Here is a 17,947-nt window from a genome sequence, read left to right as displayed (position 1 = left end):
AGCCTGGCCAACATGGTGAAATCCCACCTGTACTAAAAATACAAAAATTAGCTGAGTGTGGAGGTACACACTTGCAATCTCAGCTACTTGGGAGGCTGAGGTGGGAGGATTGCTTGAACCTAAGAGGTGAAGTTTGCAGTGAGCTGAGATCATGCCACCACACACCAGCCTGTGCGATAGAGCAAGACTGTCACAAAAAAAAAAAAAAAAAAAGAAAGAAAATAAAACACAAAAGAGCCATTGTAACAGTATTAAGAGGTAGGACCATTAAGAGGTCATTAGGCCATGAGAGCATCACTCTCATGGGTGGGGTTGGTACCATTATAAAAGGGCAAGTTTGGCCACTTCTTACTGTCTCCACAGCAAGGCAGCCCTCACCAGATGCTGACACCTTGATTTAGGACTTCCCAGCCTCCACAACCGGGACTCTATAAATTCTATCCGTTATAAACAACCTAGTCTGAGGTATTCTAGTGGCACAAAACTAAGACCAGATAAATTAACTGATGAGTCACATAACAATTGGTAAACATGTAATAACTATAATTCAGCCCCTTATTCTAATATTTAGATTAAAAGACAAAATTTGGCGGGTACAACTTTTTTCCTTGAGACAGAGTCTTGCTCTGTCACCAGGCTGGAGTGCAGTGGCACGATCTCGGCTCACTGCAACCTCCGCCTGCTGGGTTCAAGCAATTCCCCTGAGTCAGCCTCCCAAGTAGCAGGGACAACAGGTGCCTGCCACCACACCTGGCTAATTTTTTTGTATTTTAGTAGAGACAGGGTTTCACCATGTTGGCCAGGATGGTCTTGAGCTCCTGAGCTTGTGATCCATCTACTTCAGCCTCCCAAAGTGCTGGGATTACAGGCATAAGCCACCGCACCCGGGCAGGTACAACTTATTTTATCCAGTATCATTGGAGCCTATTATTCCACCACCTTTAAAACGAAAACAGCCTAGCCTGACGGAAGTATCCTTCCCAACCACTGTGCTCGAAATGAGAAATTTCACTTGGTTTGGCTATTTCTTGTCACCTGATTAGGTACTTGGAGGTATGCGGGAAGGTGGCTTCCCTGTGGCAATGTCTACCACAGTCTTTCACGTTAGCAAGGGTTAAAAAGCAGTACTTCTTGGAAAATGTAGAAAGAGGCAATTAAGTGGCACAGCTATCCCAATCTCTGCTCCCTCTGGCTTGCAAATGTTGCAGTAAGGCTTAATCAAACCTTTATTAAACAGTAGCTGACATTTAGCCCTTAGAGGGCAGAAATGTGCTGTGGTGTAAGACACAAAAGCATTGTCCGTTCACAGCATGAAAACTGAGTTTCCAAGGGACAGCTGCAAATCAAGACCCGTGGAAAAAAACTGAAGGGGATTAAGAATGTTCTAAGAACCAAAAATTTAGAGCCAGATAGCAAGAAACAATTGATAGTTTTCTATTTCAGAGATGAGAAAGTGGAGTTCACAGAGATTACATCTCTGCCTCTGTATCTGGTTCTTCTGATCTGAATATTCTGGGTGAAAATGGGAGTGGCAGGGAACATGACATTGTTAGAAATAGGCTTCTTTCCAGATGGCTGCTATAACATCAGCTCTGACTTCTGGTTTCCTACCATTATTCTTGTTACCAGACCATGTAAACAAGTTCCATGTTGGTTGTTGGACCAGAGTGCTGACTTCATTTCCTAATATAAAAGGCAACTTTGTCCAAAATAAGGATCCAATAAAATGTTTCAATACATGGGGGCTAAAGTCAAGATGCTGTTTCCAGTCACCTGCCAGCTTCCTTAGGTTCTCTCAGGTTAGACTTCCAAGGTAAGCCAAGATAAATATTTCCCTGGAAAGTGACAAAAAGAATCTTAATGCTTCAAGAATTCAATTCCTAAGTTGTTGGTGACCAGCAGACCTCCAACTTCTCTCAATCTTGTTTATATACTATAGAATTTAATTGGCTTTAACACTATTGTATATAACACATTTTGAGATGTGTATATATTGTAGGATGGCTGAATCATACTAATATGAATTACCTCACTTATTTCATGAGAACCCAATTTGTAGTCACCATGGTATACAAAAGATCCCCTGAACTTATTCCTGAGTTTGTAGCCTTTGAGCAACATCTTTCCATCTCACCCTCTGCAAACCACAAGTAACTACCATTCTACTCTCTGCTTCTATAAATTCAAGATTACATGTTTAAGTGAGATCATGTACTTTTCTATACCTGTTTTAACATTTTCTTCTAAGTTCATGTCACAAATGACAAGATTTCCTTTAAGACTGAATAGTAGTTCATTGTATACATATACCACTTTCATCCATCCATTGATGGAAACTTTGATTTAGTATCTTAGCTATTGTCAATAGTGCTATAATGACTATGGGAGTGCAGATATCTCGTCAACCTACCAATTTCACTTCCTTTGGATACATACACACTAGTGGAATTGCTGGCTCATAGGGGTAGTTCTATTTTTTTTGAAGAACCTCCATAATATTTTCTGTGATGGCTATACTAACTTACATTCCCATCTACAGGGTTCAAGAGTTCCCTTTTCTCTATATCCTCACCAATACTTCTTTCCTTTTTGATAATAGCCATTCTGATGGGCAGGAGGTGATCTCATTGATTTTAATTTGCATTTCCCTAATAAATGAGAATGTTTAGCATCACTAATCTGTTGGCCATTTGTATATCCTTTGAGGTGTCTACTTATGTCCTTTGCCCATTTTTATTTGGGTTCCTTATTGAGTTACATTTTTGACATTAATCCCTTATCAGATATATGGCTTGCAGGTATTTCTCATTCCACAGCCTGTCTCTTCATTGACTTGGTAAAGCTCACCTTCTTGTGAGTCAGACATGAATAGGGACACCCTGGCTAATACAGGGGAGTAGGGAATCTGACCTAATAGGATCTGCGGTTATAGACTCACAAGTGTCAAACTAGAGAGATAAGAGGAGACAGATATATGGCCCCCTGAGTTTCACAGACAAGCATAATGAGGAACTGACACTAGACTAATGGAAGAATTTGCTTCCAAAAATAGGTGCCTACCCTCAAGGAATTTAGGGTAGTTAGAACTGTTACACAGCTAGTGTGTAGGCAAGACATGGCAGGGGAAGCTGAGGCTGACAGCTGTGCGGTGGAAAGCTACCCCACCATATCAGAATAGGAGGCTATGTTGCCATATCACTTATGTGTAGAATACTTTTCTACAAGATCAGTTACCAAGAGGCACATAAAGTGATTTTTCTCTAGGAAAAAAGATACAGGGATGAATTATATTATCCTGGATTGATCAGAACAATTTAGTCAGAAGGGAAAGAACTATCAGTTTATCTAGAAATGGGTTAAACTAAAGTTAAACCCATTTGGAGAATAGTGAATAAGTTTGGGGTAACAGTCTTTCATGAGTTACTTGATAGAGGCTATTTAAAATTAGATGCCTCCAAAAAGAGGTTTAATGGGGCCTCTGAGGGGAATAATGAGGTTTCTGGTTTAACTATACTATATTAAACTATAAGGTAATGGTTCTGACTCGAGTAGTAACTCAACTTCAAGCTAGATTTTGGCCAGAGACTATTCAGAGACATTTTTGTCTTTCCTTGCAATACTTTCTCTGATCAGACTAACTTCTAATAAAGATTATTAGAAAACCAGGAAAACTACATCTGCAGAAATATGCTCTGTAGAATTACTCTTATTCTGAAAAGAGGTTTCATGGTAAAACATGGGAAATAGGTTTTGCTCCCTTTGAAGGGGTACCATGTTAATATAAACAGTCCCAGAAACCCTGCTAGAGAGAATCTGGCAAGTCCTAGGTAGAGACTTAAGTATCAGGGTTTTCTTTGGTTAACTGCAGCATCCATTGGTTATTACAGGTGTTACTACCCTCCTCTTAGAGGGGCAAGTGACCTTTATGCCAGGTTCTGTTAAAGCTTTCCTCTTTTGGAAACTCCGATTCCTGACTTGTCAGGTCAGTTGCTTAAGAGGACCCTATATACTCGCTTTTAGAGGGATAGGCTAAAAACTTACGCCCATATCTATTTCCTCATAGAAAAAGATGAGACTTAGCAATTCCCTTCTCCCATTTACCCAACTTTGTTTCCTTGAATCATCTGACATTTGTCAGAGTTGCTGAGGAAGCCTTCCTGTTCATTGCTTTATTCCCAATGCCTACTATGCTGCTTATATAGCCAATATACATTTTAATGAAGTAGATTTGAGTCATACAGCAACTAGCTAGAATAGCTCCCTGCCAGCAGCAGCTGTTGAACACTTGAAGTTTGGTTAGTAGAATTTTAGTTTAAAACAGGTACTATTCAGCTATTGGAAAACAGTTGGGTATAAGTTTTCCCAACAATCTAATATCTAGAAGTATATAGTATTTCTAATTAATGTTTAACATTTAAAATTTGTTGTAAGTATATTCAGAGATTGAATAGGAAAGCAAAACCTCGAATATGTTATAGTATTCAGTGGTAGGTTAAGTTTCATCTGATTGCCAAGTAAGTTACACGTATACTTGAGTTGTTTAACCTAGACACCAAACACTACCCACTGCAGTCAGAGACTATTCTTCTCTAAATGTCTGACTTCAGTACAGGTCAACAGACAGACCTTTGCATGTAGCATAGCCATTATCTCCCCAAGCCATTATCTTTTCATAAGCCTAAGACAACTCTTTGTCAAGCTGCACCTGTGCCTACCACTGGCAACTAGTCTTTCTGAGGAACTGAGTTTTCAGTACCATGGGGAGTTAAGGGTACAAGTTAAAAACATGAACTGGAATCTATCTTTTGTTGTTCAAGTGGCCCTGGGCAGGTTATTTGATTTGTATCTTTCCCAGATTCTAGACACTGGGGATGAATGAATACTATGTGATATTTTCATGAGGCTCAAGTATGTTAATATCAAGCTTCTAGGATAGTTTGTTGCATGAATATCAAGCTTCTAGGATAGTTTGTTGCATGAAAAACAGGTATCCCTGTAAGGTCAGGGTTTACATCCTGCTTAGCAATTTGAAATAGGGTTGGTTTGACTACAAAGCAGCTGTTCAGGAGTGTAACACCTTTACCTTGCTGAAAGGTCAATTTAGAAGTTATTCCCTGAAAAATAAGTAGGTGAAGTTGATAGAACCAGGATTAGTTTCAGAACTTCAGTGAGAATAGGGAGTACCCCAGAATATGGCTGACCAGCAGCATCAGTTATAAGAAAGTTCCTTGAACAGGACGTTTGCCTTGAGAAGTCAGTGATGGTATCCCCACCCCACCCCCTTTAAAAAAAAAAAAAGTTTTAGTTCTTAAGACTAGGAAACTACTTGTCAGTTTTGGCTCAAAACTAAGTCTGTGATGATCAAGCCACCTCCAGTTGGCCGATCTATGATCAGATACCTTTAGTCACTGTTCTAGACATTGGCTTAAGTCTGGTGCTCAGACCAGGGAAGATCAGCATCATCTAGGAAATGGTTAGAAATATGAGTTTAAGCCTTTGTCCAGACCTACTGAATCAAACTCTGAGAATGGGACCAGTCCTACTGAATTCAAACTGAGAATGGGAACAGTCATCTGTTTCTACCAGATCCTGAGGCATGCTCAAGTTTGAGAACCAGTGATCTAGATTCATAATTAGTTCTACCCTAGTTTCATTGATCTTATGGAAGAATTTTATTCCATGTTCTCTGACCTGAGACCTCTACTAAGTCTGAAATTTTTGTGTCAGTTTTTATTGTATTCTCAGTTGAGTTATACTACCAAGCTTAAGAGATAAAGTGACGTGAACAGATGAACCAGTCTGAAATTAACCTTTTACCTTTCAAATGAGAAGCTCAGCACAGGCTGGGAGTACAGTCTGGTTTTATTGACACATTTGGTCTGGGCAACTCTTCTGTTTCTTGACAGCCAAGTAGGATACTAACAAGGCTCCAAGGATTAAGGTCCCAGAAAGGCCTGCCACCCACAGAACTTTTGAGTCTACAGGAGCACCTGGAGGATAGATGGAAAGGTAGGTTAATGTACACTAAAACCAAGTGATTCTGTGTCCTGACAAAGACTAGCCGTCTTCTGCTATAGGAAGGTCAATTTCTTTTCACTAGAAAAAGAGGGATAGAAAGGAGGAAGTTGCTCTGGTTTGACCAGTAGTTTGGTTCACTAGTTTGATCTCCTCCCTCTTGGATACTTACGGAGCTTTTCTGGAAGGTTCTTAGTGGCTTGGAGTAGAATCATGGGGCCTTTGCTAGAAACACTAGCAGTAGTGTTCTGAGAACTGTTGTCAAAATTTCTTCTTCCTGTTAGAGAAATGAGACCTAGTAATTCATTAGTTTTTGCACACACAGGGCAGGGATAGAAAATGTTATGGTGCAAGGCCAAGTCTCTCTATAAAGCTTGGTTCTATGCCTTACAAAAACCTCATTAAGTATATTAATATGTACTTGAACAAGTGAGATTTTATATCTGATGCCATTACCTTAGTTTCACCAGGACTTTGGTATAAAGATGTTAGAAACTATCCCTGAACTGCCATCATTTTCTAAATAGTACTTTGACAGTAACATGTTTATAATTCAGAGATCTTTCCCTGCGATTCAAAGGTAACTATTAGAACAGAACTTGGAGGCTGAGATGCAGAGAAAACAACTTAATGAGTTTAGATCTGGTTTTCAAGTAAAGTAAAACAAATTTGATTCACTTGAAATACACAGTTTTACGTTTTCTGTATCCTATGTTGTATTAGGAAAGATGGCAAGATGGCAAATGGAAGAGTGGGAAACAAAGGACACACATGCAGGTGGACAGTGAGGAAAAAAACTATTTCTGGAGTTTGAGACCAGCCCAGGCAACATAAAGATCCATCTCTATAAAAAAAATAAGACAAAGGCCAGAGGTGGTGGCTCACACCTGTAATCCCAACACTTTGGGGGGCCAAGGCGGGTGGATCACCTGAGGTCAGGAGTTCAAGACCAGCCTGGCAAACATGGTGAATCCCTGTCTCTACCAAAAATACAAAATTAGCTGGACTTTGTGGCACATGCCTGTAATCCCAGCTACTCAGGAGGCTGAGGCAGGAGAATCACTTGAACCTGGGAGGCAGAGGTTGCAAGCAAGCCAAGATCATGCCATTGCACTCCAGCCTGGGCAAAAAGAAAAACTCCCGAGAGAGAGAGAGAGGAAGGGGGAGGGAGGGAGAGAGAGAGAGAGGAAGGGGGAGAGAGAGAGAGAGAGAGAGAGGAAGGGGGAGAGAGAGAGAGAGAGAGAGAGAGAGGAAGGGGGAGAGAGAGAGAGAGAGAGAGAGGAAGGGGGAGAGAGAGAGAGAGAGAGAGAGGAAGGGGGAGAGAGAGAGAGAGGAAGGGGGAGAGAGAGAGGAAGGGGGAGAGAGAGAGGAAGGGGGAGAGAGAGAGAGAGGAAGGGGGAGAGAGAGAGAAAGGGGGAGAGAGAGAGAGAGGAAGGGGGAGAGAGAGAGAGAGGAAGGGGGAGAGAGAGAGAGAGAGAGAGGAAGGGGGAGAGAGAGAGAGAGAGAGAGAGGAAGGAGGAGAGAGAGAGAGAGAGAGAGAGAGAGAGGAAGGGGGAGAGAGAGAGAGAGAGAGAGAGAGAGAGAGGAAGGGGGAGAGAGAGAGAGAGAGGAAGGGGGAGAGAGAGAGAGAGAGGAAGGGGGAGAGAGAGAGAGAGAGGAAGGGGGAGAGAGAGAGAGAGAGGAAGGGGGAGAGAGAGAGAGAGAGGAAGGGGGAGAGAGAGAGAGAGAGGAAGGGGGAGAGAGAGAGAGAGAGGAAGGGGGAGAGAGAGAGAGAGAGGAAGGGGGAGAGAGAGAGAGAGAGGAAGGGGGAGAGAGAGAGAGAGAGGAAGGGGGGAGAGAGAGAGAGAGGAAGGGGGGAGAGAGAGAGAGAGGAAGGGGGGGGAGAGAGAGAGGAAGGGGGGGGAGAGAGAGAGGAAGGGGGAGAGAGAGAGGAAGGGGGGAGAGAGAGAGAGGAAGGGGGGGGAGAGAGAGAGAGGAAGGGGGAGAGAGAGAGGGGAAGGGGGAGAGAGAGAGGGGAAGGGGGAGAGAGAGAGAGGGGAAGGGGGAGAGAGAGAGAGGGGAAGGGGGAGAGAGAGAGAGGGGAAGGGGGAGGGAGAGAGAGGGGAAGGGGGAGGGAGAGAGAGGGGAAGGGGGAGGGAGAGAGAGGGGAAGGGGGAGGGAGAGACAGGGGAAGGGGGAGGGAGAGAGAGGGGAAGGGGGAGGGAGAGAGAGGGGAAGGGGGAGGGAGAGAGAGGGGAAGGGGGAGGGAGAGAGAGGGGAAGGGGGAGGGAGAGAGAGGGGAAGGGGGAGGGAGAGAGGGGGGAAGGGGGAGGGAGAGAGGGGGGAAGGGGGAGGGAGAGAGGGGGGAAGGGGGAGGGAGAGAGGGGGGAAGGGGGAGGGAGAGAGGGGGGAAGGGGGAGGGAGAGAGGGGGGAAGGGGGAGGGAGAGAGGGGGGAAGGGGGAGGGAGAGAGGGGGGAAGGGGGAGGGAGAGAGGGGGGAAGGGGGAGGGAGAGAGGGGGGAAGGGGGAGGGAGAGAGGGGGGAAGGGGGAGGGAGAGAGGGGGGAAGGGGGAGGGAGAGAGGGGGGAAGGGGGAGGGAGAGAGGGGGGAAGGGAGAGGGAGAGAGGGGGGAAGGGGGAGGGAGAGAGGGGGGAAGGGGGAGGGAGAGAGGGGGGAAGGGGGAGGGAGAGAGGGGGGAAGGGGGAGGGAGAGAGGGGGGAAGGGGGAGGGAGAGAGGGGGGAAGGGGGAGGGAGAGAGGGGGGAAGGGGGAGGGAGAGAGGGGGGAAGGGGGAGGGAGAGAGGGGGGAAGGGGGGACGGAGAGGGGGGAAGGGGGGACGGAGAGGGGGGAAGGGGGGACGGAGAGGGGGGAAGGGGGGACGGAGAGGGGGGAAGGGGGGACGGAGAGGGGGGAAGGGGGGACGGAGAGGGGGGAAGGGGGGACGGAGAGGGGGGAAGGGGGGACGGAGAGGGGGGAAGGGGGGACGGAGAGGGGGGAAGGGGGGACGGAGAGGGGGGAAGGGGGGACGGAGAGGGGGGAAGGGGGGACGGAGAGGGGAAGGGGGGAGGGAGAGAGAGGAAGAGAGGAAGAGAGGAAGAGAGGAAGAGAGGAAGAGAGAGAGAAAGGCTGGGCATAGTAGAATACGCCTATAGTCTTAGTTGAGAGGCCCAACTGGGCGTATCACCTGAGCTCAGGAGTTCGAGGCTACCATGAACTATAATCATGCCGTTGTACTCCAGTCTGCATGACAGAGCAAGAACTGCTCTCAAAAAGAAAAAACACAAAAACAGTGTAGAATTCTTTTAATTCTACTTCTATTTGCTAGTTGTAGGACCTCAATCTAAGATGGTTCATTCTTTAGAAGTAGGGATAATATGCATTTTTGGAGATGTTAAAGGACTTAATGTTGTACTTTGCATAAGAAGCACCATTTAGTTACTACGAGTTTTGCTAGAAGGGACTTAAAGCTTCAGAGGTCATGAATCCCAACTCAGAGGCTAGACAAGTACAGGTAGAACCATGTAGACATACAAACACATTGACTACTTAGAAGCATTGGACCCAACGAACCAGAGACCACATTCTAGGTCTAGTCATTCTACTTATAGATCTTTAGGCTGCATTGCCAGACCTGTCAAGCAGGTATAGACATGTTTGTCGACTATCCAGGTGTATCTTGTTAAAATGAGACATAAGATAGGCCATAAACTGCCTTGGTTGGTGGATGAATTAAAGTTTATATGGAAAAAGCTAAGGTTGAGGGTTACCTGAATATTTATAGCTTGTTTTAGGAGACAGGAGATTCTGGGAAGCTAGTCATCTTTGTTATATGGCACTGCAAGTACTTAGAGAAGCCTTAGTAAGATTAATCTTCAGTTTGTTTGGCCAGAGACTAGGAAAGGTTAGACATGGGACTCAAGATTCATTCAAGTCTGTCCTCTAACAGCTTGGATACTCACGACTGAGATCAGGACAGGTTACCACACAGGATGGTGTCTCAGCAGGCTGGCAGACTGACACGCTGCAGTGCAGATGTACCTGGGAGCCAACAGAATTCAGGTCATTTGTGGTATCACCATGCCACGTGTCTCTAAACCTGCTTTCTCTCCCCAGGAAGAGGTTCAGGAAGTTATCAGAAAATTGATATGGTCCAAGTTGATATCACAATAGCACTAAGGAACTGGAGTCCAATTGACAGATGTCACTCATGTGATTGGCAACAAGGGTTGCTCTGAGTCAGTACCAATAGCCAGCATTAAAGGGCTTCCTTGGCTGCAGAGTAATAGGACATGGAAACAGTTGTAAGTTGGGGAGGTTCAGAGCCCTGGTGAGTGTCATGGAAGGGAACATCCTACCGGTCCCCTGAGGGCCTGTTTCTCCACTGTAGGGTCCACAAAGCTGAAGGTGAAGATGCTGAAGCGCTGGTGGTGAGAGGGAAATGGAAGATCCAAGGCTTTCTGGACAGGGATCAGCTGGGTCTGATAGTTGTCTCCAATGTAGGGGCAGCTAGACCAAGAGACCCAGCAGTCAGGATGGGCTTCTTTGAGAGAATCTCAGCACAGGTACATGAAAGACCACTTACCCCTCTACCAGGATGGGCCACTGTGGCTGACTCAGGGGGTCTGTGCTGGGTGTTGCCCAACACTGATATAGGAGCAGCCCCAGGTAGGGGTCTGTTCTGTGAAGGATGGAGACCTCCACGTAAATGGGATCCCGAAGCAACTTCACCACTGGGTAGTCACCAACACCATAGTAGGAGCCATAGTTTTTATCTGCAAGAGGCAGAAATAAGGATTTGAAGTAGTAATCTCTCAGTGACTTGAGGGACTGTCACCCCCTTAAATAGCCCCAAACCCCTTAAATGTCTTGTTACTAACTTAGGGTCTTCATGCCCCAGGAGACTGGATTTAGACTATAGGCCAGATACTCCAGCCAAGGGGGTCATACCTTTGGCAATCTGAAGTTCCAGAGTGAGGGGTCCAGGCTGGGTCTCAGGAAAGGGTGGTGGGAGAGTAAAAACCTGGACATTGATTGGGAGAGAGTTGCTACTTACTGAGTAGCTGCAGCTGACATGGAGCCTGCAGAGAAACAAGATTTTAGCTAGTTGGTTGTGGGAGGTGGGTGTCACTTACACATCCTTTCTTTTTAACTCAAGGAAAGCATTAAGTGCTAGACAAGTTTATAAGTATGATGCATGTGGTTCCTGCCCTGCTGGAAGCTGTATTTTAGTTGGGGAGACCAATAAGTAAGTAGGACCAATGTTTGAGTTGGAGATAAGCACACAGAAATAAAGATGCATCATGAGAAACAGATGCTTGCCATAGAGAAGATCAGGGACGACCTTAGAGGTACCCTTGATATGAAGGTGAAAGAAAATAAACTTGAGGTAGAGGGAAAGCCTCACCCAATATAGAGCAAAGCCTGGAGGCAAGGAAGTGCTTGAGGCCCTTTGAGAATTCCATAGAAGAACCAGGCTGCAATCGGGGAATTGTGAGTAAGAGACTGAGAATGTTAGAAGTAAACAGACTGGAGATGAAGTAGGAGCTGTTTTATGCAGGGTCCTGATGTTCATCTTAAAGCTTTTTGCCTATGGCTTTAAGGTGTGTGATTTGACAGACTTAAGGTTTTAAAGGAATTCTTTTGGCTACAGCACGGACAGTGGAGAAGGCCAAGATGTAGAATGGAGAAATGTAGGCTGAAATGTAGAATGGAGAAGGCCAAAATGAGAAAAAAATCTAGTTAAGTGAAATAGCAGAACTCCAGGTGAGCTTGAGACTTAGGTCAGGTTGGTGACAGCAACACAGATGAACTTAGTCAAGTAATGGGCAGTGCAATTGGTGAACCAAGGTAGCAGACAGGTTTTCTCCTATTGCTGAGGAATGCTCGTTTGTGGATTCAGGGCTTACCTGAGAATGCCCACCTTATGGAAGAGGAGAAGTCATTCTGGCCAAGTCCTTACCTGAAGATGCTGTCACGAGTGACAGAACCACGGCTCCCATTTTTCACATCCCTAGTTGCCACCAGTTCATTTTCATATACTGCTCGGTCTGCAGTGATCTACAGGAACAGATGGAGAAGTCTTGATCATTTGTTAGCATTATGCTGCTTGACTTGCATCTGGTCTAAGCCCTCAGCAATGCTACCGTGTTGTATGGTATATTTCCTATTCCTTCAGCAGAGGCAAGAACACATAGCAGTGACATCCTGGCAAGTTATCACTTCACCTTATTTCAGGACAAAGGAATAAGAAGGAATTTGAGTACCTAGGAGAGGCAGCTGAAGTGCTACCAATTCCACTCAGCATCCCTGCTGGTTTCTTCTCTATAGCGTGGTAAATGACAGCCCCTTAGCTAGATCACGGCTGTGATGGTCTTAGCTGAACACCCAGAAGAGATTAACTTTTTCAGTGATGAGGCATTCTCCTGCCCTAGGGACTCTCCCAAACTCCAAGAAGTAGTCACAAGTATCATTCACGACCAACGTATTTCAGCTCTCCCCCACTGGCCACTACAACCTTCCCACTCGACTTCCAGAGCCAAGAACAAAGCTCAATTGCTCACCTGTCTTGTGGTGCCACAGGAAGTAAATGGAAACTGGAACAGAACAAAAGCTTGTGTTGCCATCACAGGGTTACATGCACTGTCATTCCTAAGGGCCAAGCGCACAGAATCCAAGAGCAGTGGTGGCGAGGTCACGTTCCGAGACACAGCAATAGAGAAATGGCCCTCTCGGGTACAATGCAAGGTCACTGAAACAGAGCAGCTGTGCTGAAGGCAGGTCATCTCTCCCATTGTGGAGAGAACCAGATGAAAGTCTAACCACTTAGTTACTTTTAATCCCCGAGAAGTTGGTGTTCCCAGCTGATAACCTCAGTGCAAGATCAACCATCCACAGTTTAACCCAGGCTCTAAATGAGCTCCTGGGGTTGAGTCTTGCCTCCCCGACTTATTGTGTGACCTCAGGCAAGTATTGCACCTCCTTGCTTCAGTTTCATGTGTTAAGAGGGGGATAGTAGCTCCTACCACATTTTGCTTGTCAGTTAAGATTAAGATCTTAGAATAGAGTGTGTGATATATTAGGTTGGTAGAGAAGTAATCGCAGCCTTTGCCACAATGGCAAAAGCCGGGATTACTTCTGCACCAACCTACACATACTCTGAGGTCGAGTTTATGTTAGAAAACCTCAGAGCAGGATTAGAGACATGCAGAAAGCAACAGCTTTGAAGTGACTCTCCGTAAACAATCCCAGACCATCAGCCAAAGTCACTATAACTTTCTGTCAGTTAGCAGTTATCTGGCACTAGAAAATATCTGGCACATAGCCTTCAAGTCTGAGCGTTATTGGCCTTATATCTGGATTCTGGGAGAATGGACAGTGGGAGTTGTAGAAGTCTGTTACGTTGGGATCAAGTGTTCTTGGATGCATGGCTACACGGCAGCCTGCTACCACTTGATGTTTGCCTTCTGAGCAAACCCCTCTCCAGGTTTCATTGTAATTACCACACTTCTTCAGCTGGTTTCAAAGGTGTGCTCACTTACTCACCGGTGTTTCCATAGTAGCAGGAATTCACCTCTTCAGAGTTGTAACAACAGCCTAGCCCCTCACAGTCTCCTCGAGAGATGGGTGAAGGTGCACATGGCAGTCTGTCCTGCGCTGGGATGGAGTCACACCAGTCAGTATCTGGAGCATCTCGGGCTAGGTTTTGAAAAAGAGTAAGTCAGGTTAGGTAATGGAAAAGTTAGTCTTGAATACCATTTTGATACAAGTCATTGACTTTGTATTCCTGTAGATATGTAGATGATTGAAATAGGTGTCTATTTCATATTGTAGATAGTCTTGAGAGGTTACATGTTATAGATTAAGTCTTGGGAGGTTGTCAACATTGAGTCACCTTGTAAGAAAGCCCTGACATGAGTTTTTTAAAAAAGAATGTCAACAAAATTGGTAGAAGCAGTGGGGGCTTCTTATTCCTTCAAGTAACAATCCTTCCTTCTGTTCTTTAGAGGCGTTTCTCAAGCCTTAGTTTGGATATGAGTTATCTGAGGATTGTTTTTGAGTTCAGGTCTGGTTCAGAACTGGGGTGGGGCCTGTGATTCCTCATTTTATTAGTGCTGCCCATCCTGGCTATGTATTGGGAAGGAAGGCAGGTGAGAAGAGTGAATTTAGAGTTTGAGTCTGTTCTGACTTTGAGGACGGGCTCTCAGGCAAGACTTTCTAGAGTTGAGTAGGCATCATACTTCCTGCTATTTCCTTAGGGAAATGCTCAGATACCCCTCCAGCTGGTGGGATGGGAGAGCTGGGTCCTAGTCTCAGTGCACATCTAGCTCCGTGGAGGTATTGTTCCAAGTTCCCTTGCTAGCTTCAGTTTTCTTTCCTATCATTCTCCCCATAGGTGAAAAGCTCCTGGTTCTGGGAGAGTTCTTTGAATCCCAGCTCGGTCATTCACCAGTGATAGGCCCTTGGGCAAACTTCCTGGCGAGAGATAGGTTGGATTTTTTTTTTTTTTTTTGAGACAGTTTTGCTCTTGTTGCCCAGGCTGTAGTGCAATGGCACAATCTCAGCTCACTGCAACCTCCGCCTCCCAGGTTCAAGCAATTCTCCTGCCTCAGCCTCCCGAGTAGCTGGGATTACAGGAATGCACCACCACACCCGGCTGATTTTGTATTTTTAGTAGAGACAGGGTTCCTCCATGCTGGTCAGGCTGGACTTGAACTCCCGACCTCAGGTGATCCACCTGCCTCAGCCTCCCAAACTGCTGTGATTACAGGTGTGAGCCACTGTGCCTGGCCAGCAGTAGTGTTTGCAGCACTATGTTAGGATTAGGGAAGTAGCACCTGCAGTGCTTACCCACAGTGCCTTGGCATTGAGGAATCTCAATTGGTAGTTATCCTAAGGATTGCCCATGGAGGTGAGAGTTGGGACATGATTCTTCCTTCATTAGTGTCAGGTGTCACTGCACAGAGCAGGTCAGAGAGGACCAAGAGTACTTTCATGCCCCACCCCCCCACCCCCCGACGATCCTGAGAGCTTCCAGCCTTTACCTAGAAGATCCATAGGACACTTGAGCAGCTTCCTCTCTGTAACCATCTTGTGTTCAGCCGCACCCGCTCCTTCAACTCCGACTGGCATGATGTAGTGGGAGTTCTGGAGAGACAGGCCCTTGGGGGTCAGCCTGGATGGTAGCATGAGGGGCTTCACTCAGTGTCCTTGGCCATTGGGTCATACTCACCCACTCAGTGACATAGCAGCTGCTATAGGTTGCCTCCAACACCACGGAGCTGCCCGGACCTTTTCTTATCCAGGTGCCACAGTCAGAGTCATTCTGCAGCTTGTGGAGCAGCCCTTGGTTGTCTGGAGGGGTGGGGAAGAAGTGAAAAAACACAGTGGTCAGTCTCCAGTGCCAGAAAGGATAGTCAGCCTTGCCATTAGACCCCAAGGAGCAACTGTCAATAAGAGGAACAAGAGGGAAATCAGATTCAGATCAGACGTAGTTATAACTTAGACTATTTCTTTTGCAGAAAGATGCAACAGGGCTCAGAGGGTGAAAGTATCAAGACAGGAAGCTAGGGAGACATCTTAGGTAGTAGAGGAGACATATCATTGCTTGGCTAAGCAAGGCAAGTCATCAAACTTACCCCAAGCTATTAGTACAGGAGGAGACGTTGCCTCCTGGCTGAGGTTTACAGCAAACTGGAAACTCCACGGCCCACAGTGGAGCACACTGGAATAATCTGGTGCCTCAGGCTTATGCTGGCCACTCAGAGCAAGAGATAATGAAACACACAGCAAGATGCACCGCAGCAGCCACATAATGCTACCAGGAGTTCCTGCTGGCTACAGGCTCTCCACCTCCTCTCCCAAGAGCCGAGGGTCGGCCTGCCCAGATTCCTTTATATACAGAAGTCAGGCTTGTTTCAGCTGCACATCTTTGTGACACTCAGGTGGGATGCCTTTAGAAAGGGGAATTCTTCTAGCCTCATTTGCTTTGGGGCACAGTCTGCAGCTGCCTCACATTAAATACCACAATCCAGGCAGACTTCAGAGCCCAAGAAAAATGTAGTAACCTTTAGCTAACAGAAAGGAAGGAAAGAAAGCTTCCTCAGGGTTGCTCAATATAGCATTTGTCCCACTAGTTTATTGAACGTATTGACTTCAGAAGACCTCCCTCTAGAATTTTGCACATTTGGGTGTGAAACTACCATCTATGAGCTATGGGGTCTGGGTACGTTATGAACTCTCTGAATCTTGGTTTTCTCATCTGTAAAATGGGAATGCTATCTCCTGGCAGTGGTGCGCTTGAGGATTAAGCGAGAGATTCTATGTCAAGTGCCTGGCACAGTGCTTGGCCAAGCAGTGAGTGCTCAGTCAACATTGTTGGGTGAGAGTTGGGGCCCTTGAGAAGCCTTGTCACCTTCTCCATCCATTCTAGAAAAGTTTCTGTACGATTAGATCCTCTCTCGAAATTCTAGAAAAAATCTAAACTTATTTCCTGAGAAAGGTAGATTTTGAACCCTTTCCTGGTCCTTAGAGGGAATCCTACCACAGCAATCTTTCAACAAATTCCAAAGCATTTCATTGCCATAACTGTCCTACAGTGCTTCCCCACAGGATCTGGGGGAAATGTGGATTAGGCCATGAATTCCTCAAACTGGTTCTGCCTCTTACAGCTGTTTGACAATTTTATCGTTCGGCTATGTTTCAGGCATATTTCATAAAGATGTCAGGGTTTCTTGCTTGCTTTCTACATTTTTGTTTTCCACATAAACTACAATTTATGTACTTTGGTCACTCTTTAGGCTAGAGTGTCAGACCAGATTGTAGAGAAATTCTAAGAGATTTGAGGATGAATGGATACATTCTCCACTGGAGAGGCAAGAACGTGGAAACTTGTCTTCTGTAGTCTCCCACCAATATTCCCAAATTGTTCCCCTGATTGTATTTAGACTGATATTTTTCAGTTGACTAAAAATTGTAGTCAAAGCACTGAGAATGTGTAACTAGGTATCTCTAGTTCCCTTCAACTCATCACAGAGGACAAATAAGTATGTGTCTTCCTGGGAAAATTGGTGGCCCTTTTAACCACATGATGAAAAATGACATCGAAGGAATGCTGGACTCTGCCCTCAAAGACAGACATGGCTTCCCTGACACCATCTACCTGGATTAGGTGCTCACCACTGGGTTATTACATGCCACTTACTCACAGGATTTGCCATGTTGGATTGTAATGACCTCTTTCTTATTCAGTTTGCCTACTAGAAGCACGTGAGGCCAGGGACTGTTTTATTTGTCACTGCATCTCGCGTGCCTTGGATGTATGTACTCAGTGTTCTCTGAGTAAAGACTGAATCAATGAATATGCTTTCATTAGTGGCCATGTCCTAGGGCTAACCCCCTTGAAAATGTAGTTTCCAAACCTCACTGGTACAAATTCATTTCCTTTATGATGAGCTCAAACTCATAACCCTTAGGTATTTTTCCTTCAAGTAAATATCATGTGATTGCACATATAAGAAAGAATCTGAGGATTTGACTCATGCGAGATGTCTCCGGAGTTAAAAGGCCAGTCTCCCGACTAGACTTACTAATATTGCTTTATGCTGAGACCAGCTCAGTCAGGGAGACCCTAACCCAGCGGTGCTAGAGGAATTAAAGACACATACACACACACAGAAATATAGAGGTGTAGAGTGGGAAATCAAAGGTCTCACAGCCTTCAGAGCTGAGAGCCTCGAACAGAGATTTACTCACATATTTACTGACAGCAAGCCAGTGATAAGCATTGTTTCTATAGATTATAGATTAATTAAAAGTATTCCTTATGGGAAACAAAGGGATGGGCCGAAGTAAAGGGATGAGCTCTGGCTAGTTATCTGCAGCAGAAGCATGTCCTTAAGGCACAGATCACTCACGCTATTTGTGGTTTAAGAACGCTTTTAAGCGGTTTTCCATC

General features: G+C 45.5%; 1 protein-coding gene across 1 annotated transcript; it reads right to left on the bottom strand.

Moving 5' to 3' along the window:
* Window positions 1–5,844: 5,844 nt before the first annotated feature.
* ZP4 (zona pellucida glycoprotein 4) lies at window positions 5,845–16,090 on the bottom strand. Its single transcript, XM_024232770.2, has 12 exons — window positions 15,630–16,090; window positions 15,224–15,345; window positions 15,036–15,138; window positions 13,537–13,689; window positions 12,555–12,742; window positions 11,954–12,051; window positions 10,942–11,072; window positions 10,577–10,766; window positions 10,350–10,500; window positions 9,954–10,032; window positions 6,188–6,292; window positions 5,845–5,990 (listed from the first exon to the last, which is right to left on the bottom strand). Exons 1-12 carry the CDS (start codon window positions 15,802–15,804, stop codon window positions 5,863–5,865), a joined length of 1,623 nt encoding a protein of 540 aa, XP_024088538.2. The 5' UTR covers window positions 15,805–16,090; the 3' UTR covers window positions 5,845–5,862.
* Window positions 16,091–17,947: the final 1,857 nt, after the last annotated feature.

This window comes from Pongo abelii, chromosome 1 (genome assembly GCF_028885655.2).
Source record: "Pongo abelii isolate AG06213 chromosome 1, NHGRI_mPonAbe1-v2.0_pri, whole genome shotgun sequence".
NCBI lineage: Eukaryota > Metazoa > Chordata > Mammalia > Primates > Hominidae > Pongo > Pongo abelii.
Note: the sequence above shows the minus strand (reverse complement) of the source record. Positions and strands in the feature narration are given on the sequence as shown.